Source organism: Onychostruthus taczanowskii, unplaced genomic scaffold (genome assembly GCF_017590055.1).
Source record: "Onychostruthus taczanowskii isolate IOZ18803 unplaced genomic scaffold, ASM1759005v1 scaffold82, whole genome shotgun sequence".
Taxonomy (NCBI): Eukaryota; Metazoa; Chordata; class Aves; order Passeriformes; family Passeridae; genus Onychostruthus; species Onychostruthus taczanowskii.
In genome coordinates, this window is record NW_024506112.1 from 1,469,256 (window position 1) to 1,494,474 (window position 25,219).

General features: G+C 40.2%; 1 protein-coding gene across 2 annotated transcripts in view; it reads left to right on the top strand.

Moving 5' to 3' along the window:
• GRID2 (glutamate ionotropic receptor delta type subunit 2) overlaps positions 1 to 25,219 on the top strand; it is a 675,394-nt gene that overhangs the window by 587,820 nt on the left and 62,355 nt on the right. For both annotated transcript variants that reach the window (XM_041424490.1, XM_041424491.1), the window contains one exon: positions 24,556 to 24,722. In XM_041424490.1, coding sequence (XP_041280424.1) covers positions 24,556 to 24,722 — 167 coding nt within the window. The remainder of the gene's footprint in view (positions 1 to 24,555; positions 24,723 to 25,219) is intronic.

Consider the following 25,219-nt stretch of genomic DNA (forward strand, 5'->3'; position numbering starts at 1 on the left):
TGCTTCCCAGGAATAAGCAAATGATAATGTCAAAAACTATGTTGTGTCAAGTAAGCAAGCCAACGGTTTAAAGTAAGCAAGTGTCCGGTTTAAAAAAACAGAGGTCTTAGGTCTTAATGAGCTTACACATCTACCTGTGGGTGCACAATTTCTCCCCTTCCTTCAATTTACAGGAAGAAATTGCACAGAAAAAGATTATTTGCCAGCTGCTGTTCACCAGAAGCTTTGGAAAGTTGTAGTTGGCCTGCTCAGGAAGAAAGCTGCATTAAGAAAGTGATGTTAAAAGCTAATCTTAGGCAAGGAAAATTAATATTTCAAAAGGTATCTGATAAAAGGCAGAGATTTTAATCTCTGTAACACATTTAAAAAAAAGGAAAACATTTCAGAAAGAATTAATGGGTCCTCTTGGCCTGTTTATATGCTTCATAATGCTCTTCAGGGTCTTTAATGAATTTAGCTGGCCACATCAGAGCTATTAGACTGATTATAACCCTGGGCAAGATACACCAACAGGTCCTCCTCTGTGCCTCATTTTGCTTCCCCCATTCATCAGCACTAAAGTGTGACTGAGCAGCAGCTTGTCCAGGCTCTGTGAGAGCATCACCTCAGCAAACCTTCCTGGAGTGCCAAGTGAGACAGCAGAGACTTAATGAGTGCTCCAAACAGCTACAGGGAAAGGGACTCCCACTCAGCCAAGTAATGACAATGCAGGAATTGGGATAGGAGGGACCACCACGGGAGAGAGGTGTGCAGGGATGCAGTGGACACTCCCATCTTCAGCAGCACCCCTTGCTGCACCACCTCACAGCTTAAATGAGGTTTTCAAAGAGCCTTCGCAGAAGATGCTTCTCAAAATATTTTTGTAAACTCCTAAAAGTTCTTTAGTTTTGTCTTGCATTTATCCTGACAGCTCCAGTGGAGCTGGCACTATTTTATTGTGAGGAAAGTAGCAGTCTAATGCTAATGTATATATAAACAGGGGGAAGAGGAGAGAGGCCAACCACGGATTCACTCAGCACCTCACCCCTCTCGCTCAGCAGGGCTGCCTGCTTGCTGTACCAGTGTCTTTGTGGGGAGTGGCACCTGTGTGAGTGCAAATACAATGCAGCCAAATGACAGTGATTGCACAGTCCCACTTTAAATCAGGCATTCTGCTGCTTTGACCTGCTTTTCCTGGCAGGAGGGCAGGGCAGACAATAGAAATAAGATGGGAAGATCATGCCATTGTAAGTTTTCAGGTTTTGATATTTATTGGTCCTGTTCCTCTCATAAATCAGGTGCATACATATCACCATGTGTGCTCCTGTTCCATCCATAGTGAACAGCTATAAATACCACAGGTCCAGCTAGAGAGCAGCTGGATAGATTTACCCTGAAGAGAGAGCAGTTTTAAATACCTCAAATGGGAGACAGCCTGAAAAGCACAGGCACTTTAGGTATTTTCTTCCACTTATTGCCTCTTCCTGTCTCAAAAGACAGCAAAAAGCTGTTGAAGGTCTGAATATAAGGTAGGGAAGCACTCAGTTGTTTGTCTTCCTGCACTGTCAAATCAAAATGGATGGGGAGGTAGCTATATTTTTTTTTATAAGCCTGGATTATTCTGGAGAATATTCACTTTTATCTTCCTTTTTTCTTTATTATTCCTAAGTGTTTCATGTGTCTCAAATTGATCTTCTTTTTTTTGCATAGGTTGTGAAATATGCATCTCATTCTGTCCTAGGAATCTCTATTTTTGCGGAAGTTATTTATTCAGAGAGGATTTACAGAGGCCCAAGTCATGCCTGCTTAAACATTCATTGAGGACTCCAAGAAAAATCATTTAGGCTTAAAGATATCACATTACATACCTCTTTATGTCTTCTTAAAAAGCACATTACCCTGCTTAATCCTTTACAAGCACCACAGGCTTTCCTATCCTTGGAACTATTCCCATTTAAAATATAATGAAGCGCTTCTATTGTGCCCCTGTCTGCTCTTTCTTCCCTGGAGTATAATAGTGCCTAATGCCCTATCCTACCCACCTTGTTCCTCTGAACATGATACCATAGCCTACAGCTTCTTCATTTTTCTCAGTAGCACAGAGTGGAAAATTCCTTTCCCAGGCAGAATCTGAATGCGTTTGAAACCTCTTCTGTCTATTTAACTCTGTCTGCGAAATATTTAGCTGCTAAGAAACTTGTGAATTATTGTCAGGTGAAATAATGCTTCTGGATGGTGCATTAAGAGAAACTTGTAGGCTCATAGTACTTTCTTTTCGATGTGCTCACAGTATCAAAAGGAATTTGGTCTTGAGATTTGGATTTTCTTGTGATCCTAATTGCAATGCCAGTGGAAGCACGTGAGCCAGTTTTTTTTTTTCCCTGGACACTATGGATGGCACTTTAACCCTCCTGAAAATACTGTAATAGTAAAAATATTTATGAATAGGCCATAACAAAGCTCTACTAAGGTTATTTGCATGGGGAAGAAAGGGGTAGTAACAATTTGCAATTATGTGCTAGAACAAATTTTTAATAACTGACTGTGGATATGTTTAATTTGTTTACAGCAGTAGCAACATCATGAAGACTTATCTTGATGGGCCAAAACCCCTTCTGAATTAATTAATTATCCTGATATACTCACAAATTTGCCATTGGAATTGCCTTTTTTTTTGCAGATTCACTGATTGCGCCACAAAAATATCTAGTTAATGTATGGTAGTCCACACATCTTTGTTGTGAACATTTCTGGCCATGGAGTAACCCAATTTTAAAAAAAACACTGAAAACAAAAGAGAGCCAAGACAGACTTTTTGGATACTGGATGTGCACCATGATTCAGCAGTTTGGCAGTGGCTGAGAAAGGGGTAGGAAGCAGAAGAGGTGAGAGCATATAAAAATGCTGGGACAGTTCTCCCGTGTACCTCAATTAACGAGCAGGCGATCGGCTGCGCTCTGCCGCTGTTGGTTAGAAGGCTAATTACCAACCCAGACACCAGTTCCCTGCTTCCCTGATTCTGCCTCTGGAGCTGATGCTTCTTGGCCAAATGAGATGTTCTGTGTCTGCTCTATGAGTAATAGGATTGACAAGAACCCTTAAGACTGTGATGTGTTCAGTCACACAGCTGAAGGTTTGTCTGTTCTGCAATTACCATCTCCTGCACAGTCCGTGAGTTAGAGCTGACAGGTGCCTTGCAGTACCAAAGGCACTGACTGCCCTTACTTTGTATTATCATGGATAGTCTGGCTTTATTTTTTTTTATTCTATAATTCTGTGTGTCTTTACTGCCATAGCTGGGCTTTAAAATACTTACAGCAGTGATAAAAATTAGAATCCTGACCAAAAAGCTCTACAAACACAGTGTGGCATCACTTTCAGGCATTATCAAAAGGCTAATAGTTATCTGGGTTAGCTCAGGAGCTCAGTGTGTTTGGGAGGCACAATAACTGGTCTGTGACAGTTAACAGAGCATGAAGCAGATTCTATGCATAGCTTTAAAAACTAAATGCAAAACTTTTTCTACCACCACATTTTCTCAGAATTCAGGGTATGTTTAACTAAAGGCTTGCTCTCCCTCACCAACACTTCTGAGTATATAATAAAGTCTGATCTAACTTTGACTTTCTAGAGAGTTTTCACAGGTTTTATCTAGAGTAGAACACCTGTAAAAGTTATTTTCTGCAGAGTTGGGCTTTATTCAAAAGAATGGGTAAGTCAAAATTTGAGTTAGCCTACATATCAAGAAATGGATCTACATGGACATGTGTTCATTCAGCCACAAAGCAAGCCAGCTATTGCTCTATTCCTTTGTCTCCAAAGTGTTCTGGAAGGTTTATCTGAGTTCATCCTCTCCTGTTTCATCTTACATGCTACTGAATGTACTTCACCCTTTTTGCTCTCCCTGAAATGCCTCCCAAGTTACTCCTGACTTCTGTTCAAAGGTCAGTCTGCGTACCTGAGTCACTTCAGCAACCTCAGATGTCACTGTCTGCTGTCCTGCTGTGGTGCTGTGCCAGGTAGAATTCTACCTTCCATGTAGAACGAAGGTAGAATGTCTTTGCTTGCTCTCTCTATCATCTCAGTCTTTTGGAGAACTTCCCAGAGCTGTTCAGAAATTTTTGTGGGCCATCCTACATCCAGGAGACCATAGTCTTTTCTGTCTCTAACTTATTCCTGTCCCTTAAGTACAAAAAAATTGGCTCCATGGAGACAACTTGAAGTTTCACTTCTCTTGAACTGAGCTGAGCTTCTTTCATCTGAAATAAAATCTGAGTGTTTTCTTCTGCTGTCTCTCCATGTCTGGCCACTAACTTGGTTCAACCTAAAGTCTACAGAAGCTGACTTCATCATCAGAAATTTTCTTTCTGTTGCTGGTCTGTCTAGGTAAGTCTTGCCAATTTACTTTCCACACCATGTCTGTGATTTACCCATACAACCTCCAGCCTGTCACATAAGTAGTTTCCATTGTTATTTTCTGAGGCCTCCATAAAGAATTCTTCTTGCATTTAGTTCCATTGAAAATGCTCCTGGGTTTAAGGAAAAAAAAAAAAAAAAAGTTGCCTTGACTTTCAAGGCCTTTCATGGTGAATTCTGACTCTCCCTGCAGCTTTTTCATTTGTGAATTGGAAATAATTTGTGTGAGCTTCCAGTGCAACTCCTTTTTCAAGCAAAGTATCTTTATGCTTTCTCTACGGACCCTTCTGTAAGGTATGTTTTCCCTCAAGACAGTAGTCATGTCTTTCCTTCAAACTCCTTAACGCTCCCCTTTGTTATTGCAGTAACAAAAACCTTGACAACCATGTCTCTGGTGTGCTATGATCGCTACCCATCAGCTGAGCAGCTCTGTTTTGTTGCTTCTTTATGCTCTTTCCCTCCCTTTGGTTTATTTTATAGCTGCCAAATCAGAGGGGAGAGAGGAACACACACAATAATCATCTAAATACTGGCATAGGTGGGATGTGGGGGAAACCAAATAACTGCTGTACCCCAGAACGAACTAAATTAATGAACACCAACCGCCATTATCAGATGAATAGTATTTCTCAAAAAACAACCTCTCTGTGCCTGACCTTTCAGCCTTCATCCTCAAAGGAAAGCTACAGCCTAACTTCAAAAGATGAGCCTGAGAACTAAAAGTTCTTAACAGTCTGATACAATATTAAAGAGATAGGGGGGGAATAAGAGTTTATTGGACAATTGCTCCTTGTTATTTCTCAATTTCTCCAGATTCAATGGTGCCAGCTACATATTTCTTTTCAGTGTACTCATTGATTAACAGCAATATCATTGCATTAATCTGAGAGGCAGTTTTCTAATCTTGAAATTTACTGCTTGTTTTCAGAAACAGTTTGCCTGAAAACTTGGTTATTTAGGGCTCTCCCCACAGATATATCCCATCTTCTGTTCAAAGATAATTCTCTCTTGAAATCTTGCTTCACTTTGATCTGTCAATGGCTATAAATATAGCCTCATCACATGTAACTTGAGGTGTCTAATTTAGGTGTCCAAGTTTCTTTATTTGCTATTGAAGACAGGCAATTTTCTTCTCTGGAGAGTGGTCAGGAATGCCTAAGATGGCAACCTATTTTTCTTGTGGCTTATTTTGTACAGTACCTACCAAACTATCTCATATTCCATGACTAGAAATGGCAATAAAAGGAAGAAACAGCAAAATATACTCTGAGGATCTAATTTTGCTTCAGTCCTGTGCAGAGAGCTGAGTCCAGACTTTTCAGCTGGAGAAAGGACGGATGACAGCCCTTTGAGGAGTGAGCATGGGATAGGGGAGTGGGGCCCATCCTTCATCCTGATGGCCAAGTGCAAAGCTCAGTACTTCACACCTTAGCCTGTGTCTAACCCTGTAGTCATCTTTTTATCAGAGAAAACAGTCCAGACAGGAAAACTGATTCCTTTGTGAGTGGAGATTTCACTTGATGATTTTCTTATGTGGAACTGGACTAATTAAGATGGACTCATGAGCAAAACCTCCAGACTGCATCCCTGTCCTGATGGCAGGAGCACAGCTCTGTAGGAATGTAGGGGCAGCTGCCACTGTCAGGCCAGGGGGCACTGTCAGCTATTTGGTCGAAAATAACCCTGAGGCACATACAAAAAGTAGAACTTTTTGCCTGTTGGTAGAACTAATTGTGTGTGAAATAGCCCTCAGTCTCCAGATGCTGAAATGAAAAATAGCAGTTTAGGGGTTTTTTCTTTTGTTGTTGGTTGGTTGGGTTTTTTGCTATTTCTGGAGAACTTTGGATGTGTCTGATGAGTAGGCAAGGTGGGAACACTTGTGGCTTCCTGTGTAAGGACTTTGTATCTTTTTCTGGTGCTGAGCACTGTGGGAATTGCTGCCAGATTGGTATGTATCCCCATTTGTTTCTATGACCCTATCACATCTGAATAGCATAATCCCAAGGATTATACATGGCAGACTTTAATTTCTGAACAACTAAGCAACATGAATGCTGCTTTCGTTTGCACTGGCAGGTGATTACTTGTAGAAATTCTGAGTTCTGTCCTGAAGCTGGGATTTTTACAGGATCAAAAATTTTGGAAGGTATCAGGGAGTAAGAAAACCGACAATTAGGAAATAATTTAAGAAGAAGGGTGCATTTTCAGTCAGTGGTTGTAAAAGCTGAGCATGAGTGTGTCAGGATAATGCTCACAGGAATTTTTTTTGCTAGTATTATTTGTTGCTTAATTTTTCTGAGCTGGTCACACTCTGTTAGGGAGGCATCTGTTAGAAAGAATGGTATAAACAGAAAAGGATGCTGAACCCACCCCTACAAATTAGTAGCTTAGTTTGTGCATATTTACATCTAACAGAGCAATGCTGTTGTCATATTCTGTAAAAGAAAAGGTTGTGAGTATTTAGGAGGCGATGAGTGCATTTATTATGCATTAGCACAGAAGAGGTCTGAAAGAGAAACAGCTCTCCTGGGTGCTGTTACAAACTCTCTCCTGAGTAACACACAGGATTTATTAAAGAGTACAGGACTGGAAATGTCTTCACAGATATATTTGTAGCAAAATGGAAGTTCTCCTGCATGTTGCTCTCTCAATTAAACCCAAAGTTTATCTGCTGCAGGGGCCAGGAAGGGTTTAGGAGATGCAGATTCTTTGGGGCAGAAAGATACTGAGGGGTCAGTTTAGTAAAGTTTCAGTGCTTATTTGGGCCCTGCTGCTGGAGTGATATTGGTTCTAGTGTAGCATCTTACAGTGAAAAGATACATATAATGAAATATATAGTGGATATTTCATCCACTGGATATATATAATGAAAAAGCAAAGCAAGGAAACTTTTGCTAGACAGTAAATGTTTGTAACTTTTTCCAACCCATAAATCTACCTCTAATGCTGTTGCTAGAATTTTATATGCTACCTTACCAGGCTCTTCAATCTATGGCATTGCCTCTGCAAAAAAGGTTGTGACCAACAGCTTTAAGTGACCAAAAACTGTATGATGAGGGATGAGCAAGATGTGCTGAGGTGCCTCAGTGCAGTGAACCTCCTCCTGTGTCAGCAGCTTGTGGGGCAATATTCCCTTCTTCAGATTTTTGAGTAGCACGTCCATTGCTTTTTATTAAACCAGAGGGACTCCTGATGCAAGTTACAAACTGCCAGGAATGTTTTCCTAATCTGGTCACATCAGATATGGGTCGTGCCTGTGCAATCTGTAGGGAAGCAAAGCTTGGGATGAGCAAAAAATAACTTGAAGTTATTCTTTTACTTCTTCATGTGACTTCTTGCAGACATTTTCCTATGGGAGGGTGACAAAAGATTTGAATTTGTACAGTTTAACAACCACGCATTTTCTTTTGTGCCTAAATCTAGTTCCAGATCCCTTTTTAAAAAGCATCAGTGGAAAATTTCTGTCAAAAATTGCTACAAAATTTTGCATTCCTGTTATCCTGACAAAGAAGAGTAATTTGGAATTTGGAGCACTCTTGTTTGGCTACAAGGGACACACAAGTGATCAGGCATCTGTTATTCTGGTCCTGTGAGCTCTTATTTCTCCATTTTATCTCCATTAACTTTGTGCTTTTCCTGCAGAGGTTTTGTAACATTTCTAGGTTGATGAAGATTAATAACACCACCCTCCCAAGAGTGTCTGGGGACTACACAGACTCCTACACAGCTCCAGCAAGCTCTGCTTGCTCTTTTCCTTCTGAATTCTCACTTCACTTGGTTTCTTCCCTCTTACTTTTTCATTTGTCTGCTTTTTGACCCTCTGTCCCTTCTGTTTGGATAACAGCAGCTCCAACCTTTCCCCAGCTCTCTAATTTCTTTCTTCTTTCCACCTTTCACCTCTCCACAGTGTTACACATCCCCTTTGTTACCTCCATTGGCATACAATTTTTCACTGCTGTTGATCTGTGCAACAATTTCTATTTGCAATCAGATGAAGCATTCCCAAACTCCAGCTGTCACTTTGAAGCCCAGTTGCAGGCTCCTAGCGTGGTGGGCTACTCTGGGGATGTATCACACACACACACAGAGAGGGGAAATGCAGACTCTGTCTCATGATCAATAGATGGAGGCAGGAGAGCACACTCTTGCTCCAGGCACAGAACTTTGGTAGTGTGTTCTCTTTCTTGCTTAAATGTTTCCAGCTATCATTTTTGTGTATTAACATATTTTAATAATACCCAGACACTCTGTGATGCATTAACAAGTGCAAATGATGGGATCGAATGTCAGGTTGTTTAAAGGATATATGCAACAGAAAAGAGAGAGGAATAGAAGTAATGAGAGAGTGCATTTTATACATCCCCTGTGTTCCAGCCTTAAAGCATGGCTTCGTGAGGCTGCAAGTCTAAAATCATGAGAGAAGCATAACAGAGGGATCTTGTCTCAAGTTTTTGGAGCTGCTATGCCAATCATTCATGAAACATGAATGATTTGATAGCCTTAGGTAATTTCTGTTCAACAGCTTGTTATTAAACAAACAAAATGTCTGTTCTGGAGACCAGCAAAAGCAATTGCAGTGAATAGAACTGTAGGAAGTCTCCAGTGTAAGACACTTAATAGTTCCTCGTGAAATGATTCAGAATTTTTTCCTTCTAAAACTCTTACAGCTGGAAGTCAGACAAAATAAAAAAGTGGATAGATGAGGACAGCCTGCATCTGATCCAATAGCAAATTTTTTTCAATATCATCCATGAGTAGTCAATACATTAATAAACATATTGGTAAGCAATGACATGCTAGTGAAGTAATAAGAATGGCATCTTAAAGTCATCCTAGTCTCAGAACAGGAGAGTTTAATGTACCATGGAGAGAAATAAAACCCAAAAAAAGTGTAATTTTCCAAATACAAAAGAGGAACCCTATGCATCCCCAAAATGGTGGTTGTTTTAAAAACTCCAGGTCTGTGCTTCTAAATACCTGTGTGCATTTGATTGCACATAGAAGTTTCACAGCCAGAGAGATCTCTAATATCTAATCTGAATACAGGTCTGGTCTGGGAGACAACAGACTGAGTAGAATTTTGCTGCCGGCTGCTTTTTGACAGTCATTTCAATATATATATTATATATGTATATATATATATATATTCTAGTAAAACTGCATTTTGTTACAATATATCATTTTATCGTTTTATTTCAATCAATTCAACTTATTCATTTATGCACAATGTTAGAAGGAATAAAAAATTATGTTGTCTTTAAGGAGGAAGAGAGGAGAAAGAGGACCGGTTTGAAGCAGATCAGGTCGTCAGCCTGGACAGTTGTTATACAAAAGTAATTCCTCTGAGGCATGCCAGAACCTATGATTAACTTTTGTGGGATTAAACCATACTCATGCCAACAAGACCCCGAGGCTGGGATGTAGGGGGTTATTTCTTTAAAGGATAATTACAGTAAGCAGAAAGTCCCCTCTGCACAAGTTGTCAGGCTGCACCTGGTGCCCCACGGTCTGGTGTCAGGATGCGAGCAGAGGCTCTTGGAGGTGCTTTGCTTTTCCATACTTATTGCCAGGTAGGCAAGTGGGCTTTCCAAGAGTGTCAACTAAAAATATAAAGCTGAAGTTCTTCTGTTAAATAAGCAGAATGTTTCCTTAGGCTGAGGAGTAGTTATAATTGGGTTTTTTCCACCTTTTATTCTCTTTTGTTAAATTGCCATCAAGCAGTTTATGTCTCCTTACATTTGAATTAGGTGGCAGAGTTGTCCAGTATGAAAATGTGACTACAATAAATGAGTTTCTTTTCAAGAGCCAAGCTATGGGAGGAGAGGATTGAAGTGCCATGTGGAGTATTTTAAGAAGCATTTTAACCAGGCTGTAATCACATATCATGCTTCTATTCTTTTGCATGAAATAATTGCTCTAGATAGGCTGCACAACTCCCTTCCTGAATTACAATGGCAGGAGAGAATTGTTTACTATTCCCAGCTCTAAAGCTTTCCTGCTGCATGGGGGCTGATTGGTGTTTATGGCTGTTTGCAGAAGGGCTATTTAATCAAATAAAATAGACCCCATTCCCCGCTGAATGGAAGAGAGGGAGAGATATCAATCCCAGGGGCTGTATCAAGATGGGTGGAAAGCACAATGCATCTGTAATGAAAAACCTAGCAGATAAGCAGCTGTATTATAAAAGTCTGTAAGGGTTCTGGTCATAGCATCAATCAAAGGGTGGAAGATTGTGTTGTTTTATCTCTCTGACCTCAAAGCAGGATTTCCTTGTAATGCAGCCATGGTTTAACCCCAGCCGGCATCTCAGCTCCACACAGCCACTCTGTCACTTCCCCTCATTTCAGGATGGGGCAGAGAATCAGCAGAGTAAAAGAGAGAAAACTCATGGCTTGAGATAAAGACAGTTTAATAAGTAAAGAGAAATACGCAAAAGCCATCAAAGGAAACCATGGAGTCCGTTCACCACTACCCACAGGAAAACAGGGCTCACGTGTGATGGGTACTTGGGAAGGCCAACACCATCACTCTGAATATTTCCCCCTTCTTCCCCTGGCTCCGTGTGCCCAGCATGATGTCCTTGGTTCAGCTGTACCAGCTGTGCCCCCTCCCAGCTCCTCGTGCACCCCCAGCGTCCGGGGTGGTGAGAGGAGCAGGAAAAGCCTTGATGCTGTGCAAGCTCTGTTCAGCAGTAATGAAAACATCCCTCTGCCATTGGCACTGTTTGCAGCACAAATCCAAAACACAGCCCATACTAGCTACTGTGAAGAAAATTAACCATCTCAGTCAAAAAAAAAAAAAAAAAAAGACAAATAATACTTTTCTAGCAAGAATTCTCACCCTGTAAGAAAGTAAATCTAGGACAAGGCATCTTCCCTTTGTGAGTCTTGTCCCTGACTCTCTCTAATACAAATTCCCAAGGAACCTTTAAATTTCTCTTCAATCTTCCATTCAGTCCTGGATGCAGTCCTTTAATACTCTGTTTTATAAGATATTGATGGCCAGGAAATGTCTTGTGATTGATCCAAGATACTGCCTAACTTGGGCCAAAAATGTCTGAATTTTTTACCTCTGGAAGACACTGAAAGCAATACTTTGTGTCCTGCAGCATGGAGAAATGGCATGGCCTTGCTTTCTAAACTGCATGTGGTCAGAAAAATGAGACAAACCCAAGTCTGAAAACCTTTACATTTTGTTTCACACCTAGCAGGAGTTCTGAGCACAGTCATGCTTTATGTGACATTAAAGTCTGCACTTGAGAGATGCTGGCCTGGGCACAAGTACCCTGTCGCCTCATTTGTAGGTTTGCACTGAGAATTGCTAAAATAGAGGACACCGGTCTGCTCATCCCTCATAGAGGGGAGGCTCACAGCTACTGGATGCTCAAAAGCACAATTTGACATGAAAAATATTAGGTGGTTATCAGCAGCAGTAACTTCAGGATAAAAATTTTGGCCTCAAGTGCTAACATTTTTCCCAAGTCATGTCTTTATGCTCAAGTTGTTGTATGAATCCCTTGGACTATGCTGTGAAACCCTATGCTGGGTTTCACAGCATAGTCAGGAGGCAACACACAACAATGTAGGTGCACATCTGGCAGGTATAAACAGCAAAAGCAGGAACATTTCCTCACAAAAGGAAAATGTGAGCATCGGTTAATGAGTGTTTGCAAAGTGCTTCCAGTCCTTCAGATTATGCTATTGTTAAACTGAGCATCTTTGATTATGCTATGGCTGTGCTGAAAGTTAAATGAAGGAGCTGGTTTTCTTTAAACAGTATCTTATTCTTGATTAGTGTGATCATTAAATCGTTTCAGATCTAACAAAGTGAGCAGCAGATGGAACACAGCAAAGACAGCAGAAAAAGATGAGATTTCAGAAAAGAATCAAACTAGGCAAATCCAGAAGTAATTCAAAAGAGCTCATACCAAAATTCTGGCTAATAGCATGATGTATAGCACATGTTTGCAAATTACAACAGTTGTGGAAAATACTCAGGGTATTATTTTGCCTTTTGATAGATTCCAATAGCAATCTTCAGTTAGAGAATTGTACTTCTGAATATATCCTCTCATGTGTGGTGTTGAGAGTCTCCCCACCTTTTTTAGATGCTACAGTGATTTTGAAAAATTTAAATGAAGTTTAGCAAAGTGGAAATATCAGCCAAGCATGTAGCTAAAGATCACATAAATTTTTGTGTACCTGATGGATTTTGCTATGCTTCTTGCTGTACCTCTCTCTTCCCAAACTAGTGTCCTGCTTTTCAAGATCTTGAATTGCGCGATTCAGCCTCTAAACAGCTGGCTTCTCCATCTTCCTCCAACATCCCACCAAAGGTTTTCTCTGTCTTTCTACCACACCCTTTCTCATATCTGCAAAGTTAATTTCTCCCTACATCCAACATGAAGAATCTTTAGCTCCAATTTGGCATCCATTGGAAACAGTCAGTGGTAGACTTCAGCCCAGTTTGTATTTCCATCCACCAACTGCAAGCTGACTTGGCTGCTGCAAACCTTGTGAGCAGAGTTGCAAAGGGGAAATCCCATGACAGCAAGAATTATTTAACATAATGTTATATCACATCCAGATCCATTCCTGGCTGAAGGAAGACAAATTACAACCAAATAACAGAGAGGCTTACAGAAGGTTTGTTTTGAATTTCTTTCTAGTTCTAGTCTGGCCTGGTGGATCTTCTTCAGTCCCCACAGAGTTTCACATGGTATATTTTAGCACCGATACTGCATCAAATTGTATCAAATTGTATTCTTTCAGGACTTACATTGCACACCTTCAGTTTATTTTAGTTATTACTACTCCATAAATTTTTTTAAGCTAAGAGGAGCGTGACAGGTCTTGTGTAAATTTTTAAACTGCAGTTTTGATCTCACCTTTATCATGTTATTCACAATTGCTAGATTTCTTTTTTTTTTTTATTATGCTGTTGTCATATTTTTACAGTCTGTGATTTATCTCATTCATTCAGCTCATCCATTGCTAGACCTAAATTCTAGTGTGTGCCCCATGCAGGTACAGAGTAAGCCCATTGATCTGGCTATTAGTTATTCACCAGCTGCCAAATGTAGATGCCTGTATTGGGCCTCAGATTCCCATTGTGCTTATATTATTCAGCTCTAAATAATTTGAAATCTGACAAAAAGGAATAAATGCAACTCAAAAGAAATTTCAAAAGAGACAAGAGAAAATATTATACCTTCTTCAGCTATAATACAATATGCTCTTCATAGATTTGTCATACATAAGATAAAGGGAATATGTTTTTCTGGCATTGTATTTACTCTGCTTTCTTACAGACATCTTGCAAATTAAGGTTTTTCCTAAAATTTAATGATACTGTATTGGACTTGACATAGACGTAGGAATTGTATTTTACCTTTGTGTCTGATGATGTTTTAATGGAGCTGCACACAGAAAGGAGCTCTATCTGCCCCCAGAGCACTGCAGAGCTGCAAGGCTGTTTGTACAGATGCAGGCATGCAGCTGCTTTTCCTGAAAACTTGGTCAGGCACTTATTACCCATGTCAGAAGCTGTGTAGCATACTTTAGTATCCCTTAAGAAGTGAAGAAGAAATTTGTGTTCATCGTTTTCCACTTAAAAAGCCATGCTAAAGGAACAAGGAGCATGCCAATAATAGAGAAATGGGCAACTAAATTATTATTTTTTTTGCTTTAGAGGTCAGTTATAAGGCCTTTCTCCACTCTTGCCACTGCGCTGGTAGCTGACGTGTACCTGTGCAATGCAGTACCTAACTTTTTGAAAGCCAGAGAAAAACTGCAGTTCTTCCCTGCATTTACTATACATGTGTCCAACACACTGTGCTTCTCAGGGGAGAGTCCTGTAAGAGAAGTTATTTTAAGTTAGATCGTGATATAAATGTAAGTAGCAAGCAACAGCAGTGCAGATATTTGTTCTTTGCATAGACATAGTCCAGCTTGTTTGCGGGTGAAATAAATAAGACCACACTGATGGGAAAGATTTCCTAGCAAGGTGGTGGCCTTCTTCAAGCCATCCCTGCACAGATGCTGGGTGATAGCAGCTACACATTGGATGAGGTGCTAAAATATTGAGTTCATGATTTTATGATGCTATTGCATGTGTTTTTCAGTTTCCTTTCCCATAGTTTGGTGCTAACTAATGAAATTATTTCATTCACTCAAGATGTTTCCTGGTGCACGTGATTAGCTGCGCACTTAGCTGTCCACACTGCATGCACAAATACCTGATTTGCAAGTGCATTGTTCAGCTAAGAAAAGATCTCAGTTGATGTTCCTAATTCAAGCTGAAATGCTACTTCATTTTAAAATGGCAAATAAGTTACCTTGTATCTGCATGATGAAAATTTTTTCTCTTTCATAAGTACTTTAACTCTACTTTTCTCATCACTCATCTCAAAAATACCTTGGCTGGCCTTTTTATTGATGTTGTAGGACTAGAACAAGTAGTTGATTTTAACCCCATTGTATTCTATTTGTATACCCAGTGACAGGGGGTATACAGATCACATTCAAATTTAAAAAATAAGTAAGACTGGGTGACTATTTGTAATGTATGTTTACCAAAGAACTATCCTGGTTTATGATATAATGATATTTTTCAGCATAATTTGTCCAAGTTTGAATCTGACAGGCTTAGGCAACACATAAAGAGACATAAGTTTCTATGATTTATTGTACTTGCAGAAAATCAAGAGTGGAGCAGGAAACACAATTGCTTATTGTTTTTATTGATACATATTTAGATTTTTATATAATGTCTAAAAGCATGGCTCAAGTAAACCAGAGTGAATTATCATCAGGGATTTATTCACTGGAATATAATAATAATTGAAACTGTAAGGAAGAAGTTATTTTTATAAAATACTGTGTAGCTTCAAAAGTACTAAAATTGTCAACATGTCATCATAGGGCATTTTCATATTCAACTATAAGCTATTTTATCAAAATGCAATTTTGTTTTTTTTTTTATTTTGAAATGTTAATCCATTGCAGGGAAAGTAATTCAGATGGAAGTCAAATTTTTGGAATAAAATATTCTCCAGTTTGGATTTTTTTTTTTTTTTTTTTACTGCTTTTGGTCCCAAAATTTGTGATGTTTTTCCTTAATTCAAAATCTTGAAATTCCTTGCACAGGAAGATAACTAATTTCTGTCCAGCTCAATCTATCACTTTCACCAATTAAAAGTTTTGTGTTTAACATTAAATCTCTGAATTTCAGGTGTCCCACACAGGAATTTCTGTTGATGCCTGTTTCAGGAGAAAGAAAGGATTAAAAATCTTTCACGAAAAATACTGGTCCTGAATGACTCGTCAAGCACAAGTGATTGTTTTTCAGTAAATTATTTATTTTCAGTTGATATTTGGCAGCTGTTTCTCACTGCTGTCATCTGTAACTGATTTCTGGTACCTGAGCTATGGTGTGGGCAGGTCAGCATGAATCAGAAGCAAATGTAAGGGAAGTGTGTGACTTGCACTTCATTTGTTATTTACAAAGGTGTGCCAAATGAATGTTACAGCCCTGGGTAAGTGGAAATGCTTGTGGCCAGAGATGAGCTGCTCTGTGTACATTTGAAGGCAAAGGCTGGAAGTATTTCACTCTGTAAAGATGCAAAAGCCCAGATATCACCTGAAATTAGAGTACCAGTAAACATTCAGTTCCTGGATGGCTATGGAGAGTGCTCAGGAGTTGTTGCACTGTTTTGGGTGCTGTCTGAACTTGAAACTCCTTCTGGATACTATTTATATCTTGATTTCTCTTTGCACATACAGAACTTGTGTGCCTGCTCCTCTGCCTGGCCTTGCTCTGCCTGGCAGCCCTGGCTGTGCATTGTGAGTGACTCCAGCAGCATTATTTGTATTCCCTGTTTTGTCTGAGGGGTTTGACTTCCTAGTTTGTAACTGCAGGCAGGGCAGCAGAGACAGGAGCTAACTTCAAGACTTACAGGGACTTTACGTGACAAGTTGTTCTGTTGTGTCATCTTCTCAGTTGTCTGCATGGTGACAGCTAGCAGGCTGCCTAAACTGAGTAAAAATTGTGACTGCACTGGTCTTCTTCCCCCTGCCACAGCTCCTGATGTCTTTGATGGGTCCTAAACTGCAAAATAGAGAGAAAACCTTTATATCTCAAAGCTGTAAAGCTCCCCTTTCCTGTGAGTTCAAAACGCCTTCTTGCAAGAGTCAAAATGCATCCAGCAGCGGGGTCTCCAAGGACCTGACAAGCCAGTCACAAGGGCTGGTGTGGTGGTGGCATTAAGAACCTGCCTGTGCTGCAGCCTGAACTTACAGCCTTCCAAAAGGAATGCTTCCAGACACCCTATGGCAGCCTTTACTGAGCTCTCAGAGAAAGGGGACGCCAGGTGTTGCTGGAAGGTAAAAACCTGAAGGGGTGGGGACAAATCTCAGTTTCCTTCTTTCCATGCTGCTGCCCATTCACTGCCAGAGAAGAGAAGTGGTTTCATGCAGGTTTTCTAGAGAAAGGGAGGCTTGTGAGGCAGCCAAAGCCTCTGTGCCAGCAAAGTGATGTGGAAGCACTGAGCTTCGTGACACAAGGCAGTTCCTGCACGCTCCAGCCCAGGCTTGTGCAGGTTGCCAGCAGTCAGTGCTCCCTGTGTCCTGCAGGTCAGCAGAATGAGGGGAAACTTCCAAAATTGCTGTGCAGTGTACTTTCAGAGAGGGGGAAAAGAGGGGTGGGGAAGCTTTTCTTTTGAAGCTTCAAGCCACTGTGTCTGGACCAAGCTGGCTTCTTCCATGTCTCCACAAGAGATGCTTATCAAAAAGGGAAGAATACAATGGTTCTGAAGAAGATAGTTAAATTCTTTTGTGTGAGTAGTGGGACATCATGAATCCTATTACCCCTAGAAAAGTGGTCAGGGCTCATGTACAAGGACTATAAAAAACTGAAAGATAAGTCAGTTTCTTTAAAATAAGTTTCAAAAATGAAAGTATTATTTCAAATGAGCTTTTACTGAAGACTTTTTTAGTATCACTGGTAGTTTTGCAAAGATTTTTCTTGTGGTTAAAGTTCTTTTTCAGCTGATGAATGGTTTTGATGAGTAGTTTTTTGACTTCTAATGATTTTTCTCTCCTTGCACTTGGTATTCAGTAAGCACGTCTTTGAAAAATGAATCTGCCCAAGAATTGCAGTTAGGATTCTATTCTGAAGAAGGGGGACAAGAACCCTTCAGTGAGCATCATACTGGATTGATTTAATATAAAGAAGGATGCTGCTTTTCTGTATTCACCTCTCTTTAACGTCTTCATGGTACTTCAGTCTGCAAATTATTTTTTTACCCAAATGAAGAGTATTGACCCATGTACGTTTCCTCATTTAAATGTTCTTTTATTGGGAATTAACTGCCACAAAAATATTAATTTATCAGAAGAGGGGAATCACTTTAGCAACATTTGGTTTAAATTTGCCCCATTATTGAGACTGCCACATGGTTACAACAGATGTAATTTTCTGAAGTGCTTTCATATAATTTCTGTATATGACCTTCACTACTGATACACTTAAAATAGTATGCATTGCTATCTGCAGCACTTAGCTGTCAAAAAACAGGGGAAAAGCTGGCATAATAAAAAAAAAAAAAAGATATTGCTTCCTTACCTTTCAAAGGCCTGCTTTGCTGAGATGTATTTTTTCCTCTTGTGTCTCTTCCATCTGAAATGAATGTTTGTTGTAGCAAACCTGTGGTTTAGCTGCATGTCAGTGATCAGCATCATTGCTGGTTTTTTAGTGCTTTGCTGTGGTTACTGAAGAAGCAGCTGGCTCTGTTCTCCTACCACCCTCAGAAATGTGCTTTCAATTGGCCTCCACTGTTTTGCTCCACTTGTAAGTCAACAAGAAATAAAGTAACAAGATGCCTTTAATTACAATGGCAAAGTGTGAAGGCACTGAGCCCTGGGAAAGTTCTGACACTGTGGTGCTCCCTCATTACAGGGCTCTCATACCTGAGCAATTCCTATTCTGGATGAATTATAAGGTCTGCTCAGTGGAACAAGTGAACTTGTCATCATGAGATTTTTCTCAAGAAATTGATGGCAGGTTGCATCTGAGGAATTAATGCTTTTCCTGATTAAATTTTATGTGTAACAAATAGACATGCCATTCAAGCTATGGCACTGTATGCCATTCAAGATATGTCACTGTAGTGAAAGATAAACTTCACACTGAAGAGGAGGTGAGGCTGGGATTTCTAACCTCTTCTTTCTTCCCCTGAGCTTCCAGGTGTTTCATTTTCCTGCTGCTGTTTGCACCTGGGCTCAATGATGCTTTGAGAAACTATTCCACACTTTTCTGTTTGAATAAGTACAAAGAATACATTTCAGTGTTTTACAAATAGTGGCCCTTGAATTTAAATAACTTTCTATAGACTCTGCAAAATTACATATTAAAGGTGGTGGTGGTGGTAGTAGTAGTAGTAGCTGGTGCCTTGATTTAGGTTGTCTTGATGGCTGAATAGAGTTTTATATGTATGTGTATATATATATATATGTGTGTGTGTGTGTGTGTGTATATCTATAAACATATGAATATATATATATTAATTTTTCTTCTGTGCTGTAATACTACTGTGGGAATCCAGCTCCTGTCTTGCAGTGCAGAGAACTGTCAGTCAGATTCAGATTCCCTGACTGCATGACTGCATTTCACTCTTAAGTTATGCAGATCAGCCACACGTGCTGTCCTACAAGAGTGTGGGGCAAGAATTGCCAAAGTTGTACTTTGGATGTATGAAAAGATTTACTTTTGTAAATCAGTGGGGTCTATTCAACAAAGCTAAAATGTAAGGTTTTATGTTACTGGGATCCAGATAGAAGTCAGCTAGATTTGTGCCCTTTGTGAGTAAAACCAAGAGGTGAAACCTTGTTCCCCTGAGGAGAACAAATTAACAAATAAGAATTTCTCTGAAGGCAGATCTGACTTCTGCTGCAGCCTGATAAACATTAACTTCATTGGCCTCTTGCAAGAGGATTATGGAAAGTGCTTTCATTCTCTTCTGCTGAAAAAACACCCTCTCTTGTGAATGCCATCCAGCTGTTTGCCAGCATCTGACAATCCCAAAATCTAGATTTAGGCTTCCACCTCAGATTTCATCTTTTCCTTTCTGCACTCTGGAGTACAATATCCACATTACCTATACCAGTTCTGGCTCATCTACTTGCAAATGTTCATTCAGCCTTCTCCCCTCTCCTTCATTCCTTGTGTAACAGCAGCCTTGGCAAGGCTGTTCTGTGGAGAGGAGCACAGCCCTCTGCAGGCTGTAGCTGCTGCACACTTGCTGAACGTGGCAAGAGTGTATAAAAAATGTGATTTATGGGTTTATATATGCCAAAGTCTCAGCCCCACACTGATGGGCACAGGTCTAGCTAGCAGCACTGGATGGTGTTTTTTCCTGTCTGTAGCCACTGCAGTGGAATGGCCCATTCTGGAGAACAGGACCCTCAAAGTGCTGTAGGGAGCAGGTAATTAATCAGTGTCCTTGACTGGGTTTAGGTCAGAGCTGGAGCTGCTGCTGCTATGTTGCAGAGGAGTCTGCTTCTGTTTTTGGCTAAAATATAACAAATACTGCAGCTGACAGCTTCATAGGCAGGGAAAGGTGTTCAGCAGTTGGCACCTGACTGATAATGGAAAGGAGTAGAAACAGCACCACCACTGTGTCTCAGGAGTGTAGGCACAGGGGGCTCAGTAAATGGGCTTCATCAGCATTATCCAATAGTTTTCAGACTTTCCTCTAGAAAATTAATATCATTTTAATCAGTTTAAACTTAAGATTCCCTGGCCTTAAGAGTTCCATTGTTTTTACAGCAGTTAACACATTTTATGTACAATGAAATGTTTAAAAGAGGTCTGCAGGAAAAATAAGTGCCAGTTCTTTTTAACCTGAAATCTGTTGTGGGTTTTTTCTTCTTTCATGAGGATTCTTTGTATTTTTTTATAGAGTAATTCAAAATACAGAAAAGATACGATCTAAGAATACAAGTATGAAAAATTGCAGCAATTGCTTCTTGTTTACTTATGTTTTTTTTTTTTTAATTTAGCATTTTCTAGACCTAGAAATGTGCTTGTAAAATGCCAGAGTTGTACACAAATACATTATTCAACTTACTCTGCATGAGCGGGTTAGCTGTAACAAGAAATACTATCCATATCCCTCTTGGCATAAAATATGTGCATATGCAACAGAGTAATGGCTTTAAATGTTTTCCTCTTATAACTCAACGGGTTTTTGGTGGAATCATCCAGGATAAATTTTAGGTAATATCTACAGACAGGGCTTCAGCAAAGAAAAATTTTCTAAGCGTTCAGTGATAGAAAATAGAAATCTAACGGCCCTATAGAAATAGTTTTAACATCTATGTGCTGATGACTCCTGTTCTGTGCAACAACCCTTTTTACAGTAACCCCTTCTGAATTGCTCACAGGACCATGAAGTCATGTCAAGCATTTCTGTGTGGTACCACACCTCCCAGTTTCACTTAATGACCACTGCAGTGCATGAGTTCAAAATACCCTGATAAACAACTAACAGTTTCTATTTTGCCTGGTTTTGTTGGTGTTTTTTTTTTCTCCTATGACAGTAGATATCAGATACTCAAAGTGTTTTTAGCCTCTGCTATAGTGACAGGCAGGAAGCCACAGGGAAGGAGAGTGAAGTGTCAGTTCTCCATGCCCCGGTGGACTGGAGAGCTGGGGCTGCTGCAGAATGACAATGTGCTGCCCTCCTACAAACTCCTCCCTGACCATCCAGGGCTGCGTGGCCGTGTGTGAACAGCATCCAGGTATGCCACCATGCTGAAATGTTCTTCTCTCTACACAAAAGGCCAATATAATGGTGAGGAAATGTATAATCAGGGATGCAGTTCTTCTGAGAGTAGTGAGTTACATGTGTCGCAAGGATCCTTTTTATTTTTTTTTCCCAAGGAGATTCTGCTTTCATTTTGCTCCCATAATTGGCTGAAAGTAAGTTCCTTAACTTTTTCTTATAATACAGAGCTGGGATTTTTGCTGTTGATTTTGAGGCCCAAAAGTAGAAGTTTTCTGCATAGCTATTGAAGAGCTGCAAAATACGTGCTTCCCATGGTAAGAGGGAGAGAAGGATAAAAGTTTTTAATTGACATTTTGTTCTGAAATTCTCTTGTCCTTTTACAGAGAGCATAATCTCCTCTTTCCATAGAGTAGGTGCAAATCTGTGAAATATCAGCAGTGTTCCAGGAATGCTATACTCTGGCAAAATTTTATTCTTAGTCCTTTAAGCTAAAACCAGTCTTGAGCTCTGTGAAAGATCCCTGGGCAGGGAGTTTAGACTGATTCTCAGAAGAAGAGTATGCTAAAAAGGAAATCCTATAGCTCCAGAGCTGGCAGATAACTGATTCTCTTAGTGAAATAGGTGTTTCTCCCATGCATAAAAATTAAGAAGTGGAGACAGTTCAAAAGTAGTGTCACTGCTACTGGGAGGGCCAAACTCAGATTTGCAAGGAAAGATTAAAGAAAGCTATATCCAGCTCAGCTAAGTAACAGAAAGATCAATCCGTAATTGAAAGTTGTCAGCCCCAAAGTGTGAGTGAGTATTTAAAACTGCAGAGCCATAATACCTAGGAATTACATAGGAAAGTTATATATTTAAAAAAAAAAAAAAAAAAAAAAAAAAAAAAAAAAAAGTTAGCAAGAATAAATACACTAAATAGCAATGAAATGCGTTAGATCAAAAAATAGTTCTCTAAAGAGAGGGATTGCGAGCATGATTATTACAACTTAGGTTTGCTCCATGGCTTTGAATTCCTGAGATTTGTAAGTGAATAGGGCAAAAATGCTAAAAAGGATGTATTTTAATGCATGGAGCAATCATGTGTTGAAGGTAGGTGATGGGAATGATCCCTTCTGGCTCTTCAATCTCTTTTGTGCCCCATGCACTTTAACTGAGGCTCACTGTGATGTTATCTATGAAAAGTAATATCTTCGTGGGAACCTGAACTGTGATATTATGAGCTCTGTTCTGAGGATCTTATATATACCACTTCATCACAGATATTATTGACAGTAAGTGCTTTTACCACTTTCATATATTCTCTTTGTGAGTTGTTTTATAGCAAGGCAGCTAAATGAAGAGAATTTTTCCTGACCAGCTGAGCAGCTGATAGGTCTCCTTACAAGCAATTAGGTGAATTCAATGCACTGGGATGATAAAAAGACAGGTTAGGACAAAAGCAGATGTCAAAACATGACCCTCTGCTCCTTTTGTCACCTCAAAGGTTTTGTCCCCCTTAAAAATTACTTGGGTTTTGAACCCCACTTTTCCTTAATTCTTTTGTTCAGAAAGTCTATCTGAGCCTATTCAGGATTCATTTGCCCACTTCTGATCGTCTGCTTTTGTCTCCTATTTCCCTCCCTTGTTCTCTGCACATCATGATCGTTTTCAGGCTGAGTCATTATCCTGTTAAATTCTCCTAGGAAGGGCTTTTTTCTCAGTCTGCTATTTCTTACTCAAGTGGTGCCTGCAGGAAGATCAGAACAACCCATGCTAGGAAGAGCTCTGTGAGTGGCAGTACCTATAGGACAAGCATACAAGTTGAATTGTTTGTTAACTGCAAATTCACTTCTATCCCTTATTCCCTGCCTGTTTAGATAAACCTAAACCTCCACTGGGAGGAGAGAAAAAACATTCTTGACAATTTCCAGAGCCTGAAGATTAAAACTGGACCAGTCCTGCATTTCTCTGTGTGTGTGTGTGTTTGGAAAATAATTTTCTTTATCCTGTAAGTCCTGTGGAGTCCACAAATAATATGGCTCCCTTTCTGCTCCAAAATTTGCACAAATCCTCCCCCTGCCATGCCTACAGATGGAAATAGGAAATATTCCCTTGCCAGGCCTGCAGTAAAAAGGAACGTGTCCAAATGCAATCATTCCTTGTGCACTACATCTTGTGAGCAAGCAGACGGTGGGGCTTGCTTCAGTAACTTTTATATGTAAACAGTCTTTAAAAACATAATCTACATTGTCAAAGCCTAATCTAAATGATGTACTGACATTGCTTACTTTGATATGCTGACTTGGTTTTGAATTCTCTCTGGATTGCCTGGCCCCACATGGCCTTTTTGTGTTTTGTTTACTTTTAACTTAGCTGTCACGTATTTATTCCCATTAGATGTACAAAGTCAATGGATTCAGCTTAGCTTTACAGCTTAGTTGCCTAATACAGCATAGGGAAAAAGCTAAATGAAGCCAAGCAGAGGGGCAGGAAAAAAGCAGAGGGATTCTGCATGTCTGACATAGAGACCAAGGAAAGAGAAAACCAGCAAAAGATGTGAGTCTGGTAGAGCACCTGGAGATAACTGTATTTCAGAAAAAAGCATTATATGTCTGGAAAGCAGAAATTAATTTATTTGTATAGACTGAGTTTCTGGTTTTAAAGGCTTGGTTCTGAATAAATGCTTAAATTTTGTATGCATCACATATGTTTAATTTTTTTAAAAATCTGGATTTGTTTCAAATGTGAATGGGTGGGGAAATGTTACTTTTTCAGTGTAATGAGCTGGTTGGATTTATCATAGTCAAACAGTTAAAATGGCTTACATGATCCTGTTCTGTGAAAATCTTTGAAGATATGTGAAAATACATCATGCTGAGAAAAGTAATCCCAAAAAATCTACTTGGTGTGATCTTACCCACGGAACCCATAAGACAAATGGGTGTTTGTGAAGCCTGTCACAACTTGGAGCATGACTGAAATGTGAACCATCCTGAACGGTGGTCTTCCCTCTGGAAGCCATGCTTCTCCCAATGGGAACACCTACCCTCCCTCCAAATGGTTGTTTTTACAGCATTTACTTGGGATTTCACATGGAATTTAATGTTGGGGCAGGGACCATGGTGTCTCCTTTGCTCCCTGAGAAGGGACAGTCCATATTATCTCCATGGCACTGTGTCACTGGTGGCATGTTGTTTTCAGGTCACATTCCTTCAGTTTCAGCCGAGGTGCTCAGCCCAAGCCCTTCACGGCACCAGTGTCTGGCAGCATTTGGACACCCAAACTTCACTTCCTTTAAAGAGCAGGCTGTGCTGAAACTGCCCCGTTTCCCAGTGCACCGATCTCCTTCTGGACGTGGCAGCCCGTAGCCTGAGCTTTTCCTCTGTTTGCCGCAGGTGAAACACGGGAACTACGCCTTCGTGTGGGACGCGGCAGTGCTGGAGTACGTGGCCATCAACGACGCGGAGTGCTCCTTCTACACGGTCGGGAACACTGTCGCGGACAGGGGATACGGGATCGCCCTGCAGCACGGCAGCCCCTACCGGGACGTCTTCTCACAAAGGTGAGCCTTTGGAGCCGGAGGAGCAGGTACTGTGGGGAGGTTTCTTTCAGCTCTGGACCCTTCTTCTAATTTAATTTTCGGCAAAGGAAAAACATCTCGTACTTGCGATCCACTTCATTTCTCGCGTACACATTCATTTTATCCGAGGCATTGAATTATTCCCTTTTCGAGAAACTGCATTCAAAACACTTTGTGTTGCTCTTATTTGAATTGTTCTTGTTTCTTTTGAAAAGCATTAATGAGACAAACTCAACCTCATTAGCAGGAAAATGAGGAAAGGGTTGCTTCATTTGTTATAGAGAGTCAGCATAACTCAACCCTTCCTATTACAGAAGCTGCTTCTTAAAGAAAAAGAAAGTGAGTTTGGAGACTGATGGGAAAACTAAAGGGGATGGACAAGGACATTTGATGTTTTTGTGGAAGGACCCCTATTGGTACCCAAAAGCATAGGTGCTTATCCCTGTACTAATCAATCTCTTGGGCCACTAAAGTGCCAT